Source organism: Grammomys surdaster, unplaced genomic scaffold, assembly GCF_004785775.1.
Source record: "Grammomys surdaster isolate TR1022 unplaced genomic scaffold, NIH_TR_1.0 144, whole genome shotgun sequence".
NCBI classification, from domain to species: Eukaryota; Metazoa; Chordata; class Mammalia; order Rodentia; family Muridae; genus Grammomys; species Grammomys surdaster.
The window spans coordinates 6,425,351-6,439,743 of NW_021604602.1; the positions used below are offsets into that span (position 1 = coordinate 6,425,351).

Here is a 14,393-nt window from a genome sequence, read left to right on the forward strand (position 1 = left end):
TGAGATGGATATCCCATGTGATCTGTGAGATGGATATCCCATGTGATTTGTGAGATGGACATCCCTCTATTGCTTTCTTAGTTGCATTCTATCAATGACATCTAACAGAACCCTCAAGTCAGACTCTCGGGAACATAAAGACCCAAATAAAGACCCAAAGCTCTGCCTCCTGACACCCTCGGGTCCCTCTGCAAGCATCCAAGGCCAGGCCAGGTCATCTCAGGCAAGCGAGCTCTCCTAAGCAGTGCTTCCTGTTCAGAGGAAAGGAACAGAAGACCATCCTGAAATATGAGACAGTTTTGGCTCCAAATGGGAAGAGGGGGGATCCTCCCCATGCAAGTCCAGGGGAGAGCTTAGGCTTCTTGGATGCACAGAGGATGCTGAGGAAAGCGGACAGCCGTGAAACGGAGCACTCTCAGAGTGCAGCCTGTGAGGAGGGCTTGCCTTTGGCACTAGCCTCATCTAAACCACGGGATCTCCTAAAAGGCTTGTGGCTCCAGTCTTCCCTAAGATGTTGTGAGAATAATGCCTTCTGGGTCCAAGTGGGGCAGCTTTGTACTGCACACTTCCCTGTCCCTAGAGGTCTAGAGTCACTCCGCACTGCAGTGACTACAAGACACATGCAACCACAAACATTTGTTACAAGATCATCTCAGGTTACCTTTCAAAACACTCACCTACCTCGTATTAGCTCATAAATATTCATGTCCATAAGTTCACATATTAGTGCAAGAGAACCAGATTTTCTGTCACTGCAGAAGAAAGCAGGTTTTAAATACTTTTTCTTGTCTCAATCAGAAAACATAATCAAAGCTCTTAATATGCATTTGTACACATTTCTGGTAAATAAGGCATTCCTACGAGAGACCATTTTGGCCATGAAATTATTAAAACAGCATATAGGTTTTAACTGCAATATTTAGGCTAAAACTAATCCAAAATATTATTAAAATTCTAAAGAAGAGCTCTAAAAACACCTTGAAAAGGGTATTTCGGGCTGGTGAGATGGCTCAGTGGTTAAGAGCACTGACTGCACTTCCAGAGGTCACGAGTTCAAATCCCAGCAACCACATGGTGGCTAACAACCATCTGCAATGATATCTGATGCCCTCTTGTGGGGTGTCTGAAGACAGCTACAGTGTACTTACATATAATAAATAAAAAAAAAAAAAAAATTTAAAAAAAAAAAAAAAAAAAAAAGAAAAGGGTATTTCGCTGGGTGGTGGTGGTGCACGCCTTTAATCCCAGCACTTGGGAGGCAGAGGCAGGCGGATTTCTGAGTTCGAGGCCAGCCTGGTCTACAGAGTGAGTTCCAGGACAGCCTGGGCTATACAGAGAAACCCTGTCTCGAAAAAAAAAAAAAAAGAAGAAAGAAAAAAAAAGAAAGAAAAAAAAAAGGGTATTTCATGAGAATAGAACATTAATTCCCAGCAGATGCAAGAGCAGAGCTCGGGAGCTCGTTAAGCAAGACAACAGGGAGACAAGCTGAGGTCACGCTTTGGGCTGCATACTCACTTCCTCTGTTAGGTTTGCTTTTTGAGGCAGGGTCTCTCCACTATGTAGCTCTGGCTAGCCTGGAACTCAATATGCTGTTTTTGTTGGGCATTTTTTTTTTTAAGTAGCAGGGTTGGACCCAGGGCTGTGATCACGCTCTCTCTGGCTTCTTGACACCGATAGCTAAATTGTATACAAACTATTCTATGAACATGAATGAAAAATGCCACGAGACTACATCAATTATGATCAGAAGGGGCTGTGCTTTCAGGAGAGTCATTCACAGCAAGGCATGGAGACCTGACTGAACTGTAGCAGCCAAGCCTTGAAAAACAGACACAGGCTTCCCAAATGCAGGCACACCCAAATGAAAGCATTCTCATTTTAGGAATGAAACACAATTTGCCCAAATAACAATCTACATAAGATGAAGTGTAACTGTCACTCTCTTAGCTACAAAGCAAATCACCATGATAAAAAGAAATGTCATCTTTAGTATCAAGTTGTCTACTTTAGATAACTTTCCAAGCTCAAATATACTTACAAAACCACTTCATGCAACATAAGAATGTTTGGGTGTGGATTCAGGCGCCTCAGTGCTTGTATCTCTCGGAGATTGTTCACTTGCTCAATACTATGATGTAGCAAAAATGCACAAGTAACTTACAATTAGGTCAACTGTAAAATTAGAGTTATGAAATCATATTTATTTTCCATCATCAACATGTAAAACCTCATTCGTTTATGTTTCAGGCAGTTAATCAAGTTTTATTTTTCCCCTCAGAAATTGAAATTAAGTATAAATTTGACACATACCTTCATTATCTTACAAAATTCAAGGTTTGGGGGTTTTTTTGGTTTTGTTTTTTCCAGTACTGGGAATGAAACATGTGCCAGTCATGAGACACACGTGAGAGACATCCCAGACCTCACACCAAGGTGTTTATCACTCAGGAATACATGGATCCAGTTCCAAGCCCCTGAGCATAAGGAACCCCCTGCCTGGCCTCCTGAACAAAATTTTGAAAAAAATGTAGCTAAGTTAGAAAACTGTTCATAAGCCAGGCGGTGGTGGCGCACGCCTTTAATCCCAGCACTTGGGAGGCAGAGGCAGGCGGATTTCTGAGTTCGAGGCCAGCCTGGTCTACAGAGTGAGTTCCAGGACAGACAGGGCTACACATAGAAACCCTGTCTCGAAACACCCCCCCAAAAGAAAAGAAAAAAAAAAGAAAACTGTTCATAACATGCATAACAATGGTTAGAGTTAGATGAAACTTGGAGAGATTGTGATAAATGGGCATCTGCTATCCCTGTGACACCAGGAACTCGGCATTATAAGCGCTGATGAGATCCCCCTGTAGTGGGAGCTCTGTTCAGTAGGGTTAACGTTGTTGTCATCTACTATCATACAAGGATTTTTTGGTTGTTTTTTTTACATAGTAAGAAATACAGAAACATTAATTCATTAATTCTAATTAAATGTGTTGAATAGATTATTAATTTTAATAAATAAAATTTTCTAATTCATTCATGAGAAGTATCCAACTAGACAAGGTGCACCCGAGCTGAAAGTCAGCATTTCAAAGTTCTGGGACACACCATCCTCCTGAGGGGAAAGTCTGTGCTTCCCAGTGTCCCATTTAGCTGGTGGCAGGTATTCTCTGGACAGGTGAGTCTACACCAGGCTCTCCTAATGAAGGCCACCGTGCTTGACACTGCTCATGTCTCAAAGCCCAGCAAAGCCAGTGCAAGGCCGTGAGGCTGGCCACAGCTACCCTCTGCAGAAGAGCTCTTTCAAGAGACTACCCCACAGTGAGCCATGGGGTCACACCTAGTCAAATGTCCCAATGTTCCAGAGACTTCCATTGCTGAAATGCCAAAAGAAACTATGATATCTATCTTCCTGTTAGCTGGCTGAGTTCTGTTCTACCAACTTTTTCCTTGTGGAAAATTCAACATGCTGCCTAGCTATCTGAGAAGTTATATCTAACAGCACATCAGTACAGTTCTGCATTGTCCTCTGAAGTGAGTTTATTGAGCCATGAAAAATCTACCCAGAAAAAGGCCCAGGACCCAGGACAAAGTCTCACAGCTAGCAGCATCTCAGAGCTAGGTATCAGCTGGAAAGCTGAGTGGTAAGTTGCTCTCCCATGGCCCAGCAGTGGAATCCTGCTATAGTCTAAGTGTAGTTTTGACTGCCTTTCCATGTTTCCTTCTTCAGCCCATCATAGTATTCAAAGTGTTAGCAACATGTTCCCCAACAACAACCAGAAAGAGCAGAGGCCACAATCTGGAGCCAGGCTACACTGGCATAGCCCTCAGAGAGGTCTGGATGTGCTGAGAGGGCTGTACACAGGAGTCCCAGGGCAGCAGCCATTCACAACCTGAATGGCAACTTTCAACATGGTCTCTTCAGGATTTCTGTGCTTACAGCTGCTCATGGGTCCCCAGATGAGTACCTCCTGTCCTACTAACATCCTCTGCCACAGCAAAGGTACCACAATAAATGCTTTTAAAACACACGTTTCACAATATAGTCTATAGAACATGGTTTATCAGATAAGTGTCTTATTATTGTTATTTTATTCATCTGGTGTGTGTGTGTGTGTATGTATGTGTAAGCACATGTACATGTACCTCTGTTGTGTCACAGGTCAACTTGGAGGAATCAGGTCTGTCCTTCCACCATTTGATTTCCAGTTAGAACTCAGGTCATCAGGCTTGGCAGCAAGCACCTTTACATTCTGAGCCATTTCACTGGCCCTGAAAAATGCTTTTTAAGGAAATTCCATGTCCAAAACGCTTAAGAAAGAGGCCCACAGGCGTCCCTCCTAAAGGACATAATTTAATGGTGATATTAAAAGTTGCCCAAGGGGCTGGAGAGATAGCTCAGTGGTTAAGAGCACTGACTGCACTTCCAGAGGTCCTGAGTTCAATTCCCAGCAGCCACATGGTGGCTCACAACCATCTGTAATGAGATCTGATGCCCTCTCCTGGTGTGTCTGAAGACAGCTACAGAACTCATATACATAATAAACAAACAAATAAATAAATAAAACTTTTGAAAACAAAAAGTTGCCCAAACCTCACAGAACAAAGAAAACAGTAGGTGTGATAATGTGTACCTTAAATCCTAGTACTTGGAATGCAGGGGCAGAAGGATCACGAGTTCATGGTGAACCTAGCTCTATAGTGAGCTCTGTATGGGGTATGAGGCCCTGTCAGAAGAGGTAGGGAGGCGGGGGAAGGAGGAGGAAGAAGAGGAGGAAGAGGAGGAGGAAGAAGAGGAAGAGGAAAGGAAACAGCTTACCTTTAACATGTTCCAAACAGTTTGTCTCATTAGCCTTACGCACAGTCTAGATCCTATCCTGCTGGGCTCCAGCCAAGGATGGCGGCACACGCCTTCAATCCCAGCATTCAGGAGGCAGAGGCAGGCGGATGCCTGAGTTTCAGGGCAGCCTGGTCTACACAGTGCATTGAAGGCCAACCAAGGCTGCACAGGGAGACCCTGTCTTTAAACCAAACCAAACCAAACCAAACCAACAAAACAACTGGGCTTCCACAGAACACCCCTCCAGACTGAACTCCAAGGAACACATGGGATATATTTTTGGGTGGGGAAGGGAAGGTAAATGAGCTAAGGTGGAAGGAAGGAAGGAACAAAAGAACTGTGTGGAAGCTTTCTTGGTCACGTCCCTGCTCCTGACGGCTGTGCGCCCTTTCATCTTTCCCGAGTTCCCAGGGGAAGAGGCAACAGGGTTCTTTTAGTTATTTCATCTATCCACCCTGTGCAGCCCTGACTGTTCTGCAACTTGTAGACCAGGCTGGCCTCAAACTCACAGAGATCCACCTGCCTCTGCCTCCTGAGTGCTGGGACTAAAGGTGTGCGCCACCACACTCAGCTCATTATTTAGTTATTTAACTTTTTGAGGAACCTCCATACTGGTTTCCATAGTGACCAGACAAATCTACATTCCTACCACACACCAACAATGTATGAACGCTCACCTGTGTCAACATTGTCGCCAGCATTAGATCTCATTGTTTCTTTTCATTCATTCATTCATTCATTCATCCATCCATTCACTCATTCATTCGCTCATTCATTCATTCGAGACAAGGTCAGGTCTTATGTAGCCCTGGATGGCCTGGAACTCAGTATGTAGACCAGGCTGGACTAGATCTCACAGAGATCTTCCTGCCTCTGCCTCCAGAGTGCTGGGATTAAGGCAAGTGCTACTACCATGCCTGAAGTGGATTTTTGGTTCTTTGTTTTTCTTTAAATAGACTATGTTCACAAACCCCTAAGACATGAACTCTTGGGTTTGGGGGACGCTGTTCAGTCAGTAGACTGCCTGCCTAGCAAGCATGAGGCCCAGGCTCAGAACCACCACTACCTGAACCCATCCCCTTCACAGGGTTATTATTTTCCTTTTCTTGGTTTTGCTGCTTTTCCCAAGCAGGTGAAGGTTGCCAATGCAAAACCATGGCTCTCCCCACAGAGAGAATATGAGGTGTCAAGTCTGGTGTTAGATGTGAGTGAGCATGGCTCTCCCCTCAGAGAGAGTATGAGATGTCAAGTCTGGTATCAGACGTAAGTGAGCATGGCCCAAGAACACAGATATTTGGTTTGGCTCAAATACCATCTTCCAATATGGTAATATTTTCCTGAAGTTCTTATAGCAACAGAAAAAAGAAGATTTTAAATCAATTTAAAAATACATTACTGGAAAGATGGCTCAACAGTTAAGAGCACTTGCTGTTCTTGCAGGGGACTTGGGTTCAGTTCCCAGCACCCAGTTCACAGTCAGCTGAAACTCTAGCTCCAGAGCATCTGACACCCTCTTCTGGCCTCCAAGAGCACCTCCACATGTGATACACACACACACTCAGGCCCACATAAATACACATAAGAAAAACACACTGGAGGCAGAGGCAGGTGGATTTCTGAGTTTGAGAGTTCGAGGCTAGCTTGGTCTACAGAGTGAGTTCCAGGACAGCCAGGGCTATACAGAGAAACCCTGTCTCAAAAAAAAAAAAAAAAAGAAAAGAAAAAAAAGAAAAAAAGAAAAACACACTGATGAGAGCATCAGGTAGGCAGCTAAGCAAGCAGAGGGTCTCTTCAGTGGTTGCTCTCTGTGGACATGCTTCCTTTGGTTGGTGGAAGCTAGGGCCTTTTAGTTTATTCCAAAACGGAATTTTCCTAATAGGAAAAGGAGTGCCTGTCAAATGATGAGGTGGGCAGTGATGTTATTTAGGAGGTTAACGATGGCCCGTAACTCCATTTCCAGGATATCTGATGCCCTCTTCTGCCCCCATAGGCACCAGGCACACATGAACGGAGACATACATGCAAGCAAAACCCTCCCAAACATAAACAAAATAACAACAACACAACAATAACAGTAGGGGCTGGGAAAATGGTTGTGAGCACTTGCTACTCTGGCGGAGGACTGGGGTTCAGTCTCCAGCACCCTCCCAATTATCCATAACTCCAGTTCAGGGTATCTGATGGTCTCTTCTGACCTCTGCAGGTGCAGGTGTGCATGTGGTACATATACATGCACACAGGCAAACACTCATAGAATAAATCTAAAAAATAGTAACAATAAAATAACCAAAAGAAGAAAAGATTCCAGCCGGGCAGAGGTGGTGCACGCCTTTAATCCCAGCACTTGGGAGGCAGAGGCAGGTGGATTTCTGAGTTCATGGCCAGCCTAGTCTACAGAGTGAGTTCCAGGACAGCCAGGGCTACACAGAGAAACCCTGTCTCGAAAAACCAAAAAAAAAAAAAAAGAAAAAGAAAAGATTCCGTTTCACTATGGGGGAGTTACCAAATTTTCTTCGTAATTTCTTTGGATGTTCAAAATAGTAATTTCTTTGATATAAAGACAAACCCATTGGGCTTAAACCCTCTCTTAATGTAACACTTCTTGGTTACAATGAAGTCGGCAACTGTTACATCACACAACAGTTTCAGCCTCCTTGGTGTGACACTCCCGACAAGTTGACTAACTCCAAGACTCTAAGAGGCCGCTATGTGGACAAAGTCACAGCATAAGACCTTCCACCCAGGACCTGGAGAGACGTCTTAGCAGTTGAGAGAACCAACTGTCCTTTTCAGAGAAGCATGTTCCCAGCACCCACATGGCAGCTAACAACTGTCTCTGGCTCCAGTTCCAAGGGGACCTGACATCCTCTTCTGGCCTCTATGGGCATTGAATGCAAATGGTACACAGACATACATGCCAGCAACACACACAAAACAAAAATACTATACCAATGATATAAAAATGAAGTGCCACCCACAAGAACTGACTGTTGTAACTATGATTCCATTTTGTACAAACAGCAGCTGATCACTTGGGAATACATTTCTCTATTCCTATCTGGAGATTATTTTCCAATATAGTAATACATTAATTGATTCATGTAAATAAATTTCAAGGAACTCTAACATTTCATTGAGGTTTGACTTATGAAAACCCACCATACACATACTGTGTGAAATATAGCAGACTTTTACAACACACATTGTATGTGTTCATCACTGACATTACCGGGAACTTGGACAGGAGACAATCCCAGTGTACTAAACACGGCAGCTCACAATCTGAGCCGTCCAGGGACACCTGGTTATACCTTGCACACTGTTAAACAGATAGAGTCTTCTCACTGCTGCCGGCCTGTGCCTGCTCAGTCTGCTCACATACCTTTCAAAGTGCTGCTTCATCTGTTTACATGCATAGTAGTTTCCGTCTCTCAGACTCTGCATCTTCATAACTTCAGAAAATGTCCCCTCTCCTATCTTGCCAATTGCTTTGTAGTCTATAGGTAAAAATAAAGTTTAACTTATGATTATCTCTCATATTTACTTGCCCATAACAGAGTTTAAACCTGCGTAATTTCATAACTGTGGCTCGGTTCTCCTCGCTCCTCTCAGTCCCAGAGCTGGGCAGTGTGGCAGCAAGGCACCACGTCCTGCTCCTGCAGCGCCTGCCTCCCTGGACAGGAGCAATGGTATCACCCATCCCTACCAGAGCTGAGAGGCCTCTAAATGGCTCTAGATGGAGGAAGAGGGACAGGACGAGGGCTATGGCCCTGGGCAGATGTCACAGTGTCTGAGCAGTCTTCTGAAATTCACCCTCCTCTCTCCTACAGAGCCTCCAGCCCATCTGTAGCATCTAAGCGTTTCTTTCTTTCTTTCTCTCTTTTCTTTTTCTTTCTTTTTTTTTTTTTTTTTTTTTTGGTTTTTTGAGACAGAGTTTCTCTGTGTAGCTGTCCTGGAACTCACTCTGTAGACCAGGCTGGCCTCGAACTCATAAATCCGCCTGCCTCTGCCTCCTAAGTGCTGGGATTAAAGGTGTGCGCCACCACTGCCCGGCATGTCCTAAGCTTTTCACTGGCCTAATACTCTGAAAGTTGCCAGCAGCTGCCCCTGGTTTTGCTGTTCGCACCACTGAATTATTCCTGGCAAGGGTTTGTAAGACTCTGATCTACTGCATGGCATACCTTCCTGCTTGAACTATCTAGAGTAGTTTGGCTTTCCTAACTAACAGCAAATGTGACTCTTTATATGGAACATGTTTGTGACAAAAGCTGCCAGCAGCTGCCCCTGGTGTTGTGGCGACCACCACTGCTTTGGACATAGCAAGCAGGTGGTGAAGGGCTGACTGCAGTGACAGTGACTGCTGCCTGTCCTGAACCAAGTGTCCACAGCCCACTGGCACAGGGATGGTGACAGGGAGAGTCAGGCCGGATATGACTGGGAAAGGCTCAGTGGAGAGTGCTGAGTACCACAAAAGAGAACAAGTACGGTAGGAGACAAGCTACTAGCTGTGGTAGAGCTTCGAGGAAGCTCCTGTGAGTGAGAAACAGAGGAGGAAGCCAGGAGGGGAGAACATGGATGGGGGTAGCAGCAACTGTGGAGAACAGCCTCTGAGAAGCAAGCCTGCACTGAGCCTCCTTGACCCTCAGACTCAGGCTGCATCCACACAGCGCAGCCTTGACCTGGGGCAACCCTGAAGAAGACCTGCTTTTCACTCCTGCAGCATGCAAGCTTGCATCCTTGGTCAAACTTCTGTTTGTTTTCAGAGACAAGGTCTCTTTATGTAGCACTGGCTGTCCTGGAACTCACTCTGTAGACCAGGCTGACCTCGAACTCAGAGATCTGCCTGCTTCTACCTCCCAAGTGCTGGGATTAAAGATGTGTGCCACCTGCGCTAGAGAGATGGCTCAGCAGTTGACAGCATGGACTGCTCTTTCTGAGGTCCTGAATTCAATTCCTGGCAACCACATGGTGGCTTACAACCATCTGTAATGGGAATCAATGCCCTCTTCTGGTGTGTCTGAAGACAGTGACAGTGTACTCATATATATATATTAAATAAATAATTATTATTTAAACATTTAAATAAATAAATAAATAAATAAATAAATAAATAAATAAAATGTGCACCATCAGGCCTAGCTTGAAATTCTGATTGTTGTTGCTTTTTGCTTTGTTTACATAACAGCAAAAAGGGAGGTACACCTAGTTTTTGTATTCTGCTGACTCATTCTGTGCGAACACTCCACAGTAAGCACACAGTACTTGCACAGGTAGGAGAAAGGTTCCGGAAAGAGTCTACACTTCCAAAATTACTGGTTTCCACTCCCAGGAGACATCCCCACAGATGAACGTTTAGAGACAAATACATCTGTCACGTGTCACAATAGCAAGACTAAACTAGAAACTTATATCAAAGTCATCTCCTAATATTAAGGAAATATTCTGAAACATTTTATTTCCCTAACTTTAGTTTCAACTAATAATTACAAATATAGGAAAACGTGCAGACATGATGCCAAGTGAAACAAAGGAACACAATAAACACACACACATGTGTGCACAGGAGGAAGAACACACACATGTGTGCACAGGAGGAAGAACACACACATGTGTGCACAGGAGGAAGAACACACACATGTGTGCACAGGAGGAAGAACACACACATGTGTGCACAGGAGGAAACTGAATGCAAAATGCTAATGTTTTACATTTTTATCTAGGTAGGAATAAAAGGAAATTTAATGTTGTTCCTTACCTTCTCTATGTTGCTTAATGTTCACAATGAATGAATTTATCTCAAATATATATAAAGATATGCATTTCAAGACCTTTAAGAAATCAAGGAACCTCCTAGCTAAGCACCAACAGAAAGTAAACTCAAAATGGGCATTCTTAGAGACAAGGCCAGTGAACAAAGACTGTCTGTGGGCAGCTGTGGAGAAGTGAGCACTCAACCTTAAGAGAAGGATGGATCTGACACAATCAATCCCAAAGTGCATTTCATCACAACATGAAAAAAAAAAGTCGACTGTGAACTTTAAGATGGTTAAGTACACAGCCGGGCGGTGGTGGCGCACGCCTTTAATCCTAGCACTTGGGAGGCAGAGACAGGTGGATTTCTGAGTTCGAGGCCAGCCTGGTCTACAGAGTGAGTTCCAGGACAGCCCGGGCTACACAGAGAAACCCTGTCTCGAAAAACAAACAAACAAAAAAAGATGGTTAAGTACACAAACTCAGAGTGAGGCAACGCCTAGCTGGCTCCAGACCACTGAACCAGCAACAAATTGAACTGAATTCCCTGCTGATGGCTGAGGCAAATAAAGGGTCACTTGTTTCTCCCTGGCTCTGCTAGCAGCCATGAAGTCTGGGTATCAAACAAGAATGAGAGGTACGAGGAGAAAAAGCAGAAGCAGCTCTATGAAACCACCCAGGAAAGCACCTTTCTCCTCAAGGGAACCTGCTGTTCCACAGACCTTCACAGTTACCCTAAGCATGGCCTGCATGTAAGGCACAAGGCAGGGCCAGGAAGGAGGGAACAGAGCTGTGCTATTTGTAGTAAAACTCCCATCCCACACCAAGGAGAATAATCAGCCACCTAGGGAAAAACACAAGAGTCAGAGAGAAGTAGACCACGGAAAATAGAGGAGTCCATTTGCACTCATTCTAATGCTAATCATTCTTGTTAAATCAAATCTGTGGCTGTGGAATTTGAGCCTGTTAACACTTGAAAAGTGGAGGTCAGATTTGCTTTTGTGGATCCTGAGGTGTGCAAGTGTGAACACTGTCTTTCCTGTGTGGTAGGGCAGGCCACACCATCAGTGCATGCAGCCCAGCTCCACAGTAGGGTGAGAAGGACTGGAGAAGGCTCGCGGTGGGTACAGCTGGAATTTACAGGAAAGAGGAACCCCATCCATTCGAATCTCTTTGGGAGATGAAGTGTTTCAAGCCACACTACTAAAACCAGACAAGGACTTTCAACAAAGAGGGCTGTAGCGTATTAATTATTTCCTGTAGTGAGCAACAGCGACCTGAATTACCAAACATGGTGGAAAAAAAAGAGACACAGAATTATTCAAAAGCTGACAACCATTTACATTCAAACCACATCTACTAGAAATGGGTGGCACTGGCAAACCTGCAGCAGCCACGACAATGTGTATTACACATGTGTACACACACAGAAAACCCACATGCTGTAGGAACGTTCAACAGGACCAGTTGTGTCAGGTATGAAGGAGGATCCTGGAACCAACTGAAAATGTACTGGTTGGGTTTATTGCAAAGTCAGTGTCACTTTCATTGGTTTCTCTTTCACATGTTGACATTGGTGGACCTGTTTATAAACACAGAAGGTGACGTGCACACGAAGATGAGATGGAGGACCTGAGGTTCCCTACAGCCTGGACGGAGCACTGGCATTTAGGCCAGATGGTCCTAGCCTCACTGCAGTGATAGTGAAGTCTGTACATCGCCCTGAGCGGGCAGTTCTGCTCAGTACTGCTGCAGTACTGCTAGGTCAGGTGCTCCTTTCAGAGGGCACTGGCTAAACTTGTTCTCTTCTTTAAAAAAAAAAAAAAAAATCTCTGATAGGATAGAAAGCATCCTTTTTTTTTCTTTTTTTCTTTTTTCTTTTTCTTTTTTTTGTTTTTTGTTTTTTGTTTTTTTCAAGACAGGGTTTCTCTGTGTAGCCCTGGCTGTCCTAGACCAGGCTAGCCTCAGAAATCCACCTGCCTCTGCCTCCCAAGTGCTGTGATTAAAAGCGTGTGCCACCACCGCCCAGTGCAAAGCATCCTTTAGCATGTATAATTTTGCTTTTGTTTTTGTAGGTACGACTAAATAATCCATTAAAAATTTCAGACAGGCTGGGCAGTGGTGATGCATGCCTTTACTCCCAGCACATGGGAGGCAGAGGCAGGTGGATCTCTTGTGAGTTCGAGGCCAGCCTGGTCTACAGAGTGAGTTCCAGGACAACTGGGGCTACACAGAGAAACCCCTGTCTCAAAAAACCAAAACCAAACCAACAAACAATCCAGAGAGAAGAACGTGAGGACTCTGCTTAGACCCGACAAGGACTAAGGTCCTCAAGTAAGGGTTGGCTGCGGTCACTCTGTCCTCTCTCACATTGCTCTTCCATCCACTGGGCCAGCAAGGCATCCACTCCCAGTCTGCACGCCAGACACAGCGGCATGACACACACACACCTCACTCGACCCCTCAACAATCCTGAGGTAGTTGTTACCATCCCTGAAGTTGTTACTACACCTGTTTGAAGATGAGGGCTGAGGGGTGAGAGACAGCAGCACCCCGGTATGAGTCCTAGCACACTGGAGTCATTTATTCTGAGATGGAAACCAGAGCCATAATGTAAACCAGCATAAGAAAGGTGAGTGATGAGGCCGTGTGTCCACCTAGCTCCAGAGTGGATGCTCTTAACTCTGCCCTGGGATACTTTGCTATTCACTATGCAAATGATGTACAAGGCAGAGGAGGAGGACAGGAAAACTGGCTAAACATGAGTGTCACCAAAAATTTGGCCACAACTAAAAGTTTCTGGGGGCCGAGGGTGGTGGTGGCACATGCCTTTAATTCCAGCACTTGAGAGGTAGCCTGGTCTACAGAGTGGGTTTCAGGACAGCCAAGGCTACACAGAGAAAAACATTAAAAAAAAAAAAGTCATGAGGAAAATAAGGTTTAAGGTTTCTGAACACATGACAAGCACAAATAATTCAAAAATCTGGGGTACTTCTGGACACCTGCCATGTTTTATCACACCACTTCACTATAGCCTTGTGTTGAACATACATGTACACAGCTCAGCGAACGCCAACATAACTCTCGGTGCCAGTGAATGCCACCTCAAGCACCCTGTATGCTTGTATGTTCAATCACCATGTCCTTATTAAACATACAAAGAATTCTGTTCATACAGGATAGGATGGGTTGGCTATAGGAAACAAAGACTTAATGTTTTCCTACCATCATTTCTCTGTGTATTTTTAGATTGAATTGTATCCTAAGAATTAGAAGATCAAACTGCCGTTTGAGTAACTGACTTGAGTTTCACTTGAAAAAACTTGTTAGCCAGCCAATGGCAGTGCACACCTGTAATCCCAGCACTTGAGAGGCAGAAGCACGCAGACATCTGTGAGTTCTAGGCCAGCCTGGTCTACAAAGCTAGTTCCAGGGCAGCCAGGGCTACACAGAGAAACCCTGTCTTGAGAAACCAAAATGAAATAAACTAATTAAGTAGGGCTGGAGGGATGGCTCAGTGTTTAAGAGCACTTGTTGCTGGGATTTGACCCCAAGACCACGGTGGCCCTGGAATGACTGTAACTCCAGTTCTAAGGGATCCCTGTTCCGGCCCTCCAGGTACTGTACCCACATGCTACGCAAACATACATGTAGGCAAGCACTCACATATATAATTTAAGAAAAATTAAAATTTGCATACATAATTTGCATTTTATGATGTGTCTGTTTTTAAACTTTTCTTTCTTTCTTTCTTTCTTTCTTTCTTTCTGTTCTTTTCTTTTTTTTTTTTTTTGAGACAGAGTTTCTCTGTGTAGCC

General features: G+C 44.4%; 1 protein-coding gene across 1 annotated transcript in view; it reads right to left on the reverse strand.

The window, feature by feature from the left end:
• Positions 1-14,393, reverse strand: part of Mok (MOK protein kinase) — a 33,158-nt gene that overhangs the window by 17,287 nt on the left and 1,478 nt on the right. The window contains exons 2-4 of the mRNA XM_028764425.1: positions 8,208-8,322; positions 2,039-2,128; positions 682-752 (exon numbers count right to left, since the gene is read on the reverse strand). Coding sequence (XP_028620258.1) covers positions 682-752; positions 2,039-2,128; positions 8,208-8,322 — 276 coding nt within the window. The remainder of the gene's footprint in view (positions 1-681; positions 753-2,038; positions 2,129-8,207; positions 8,323-14,393) is intronic.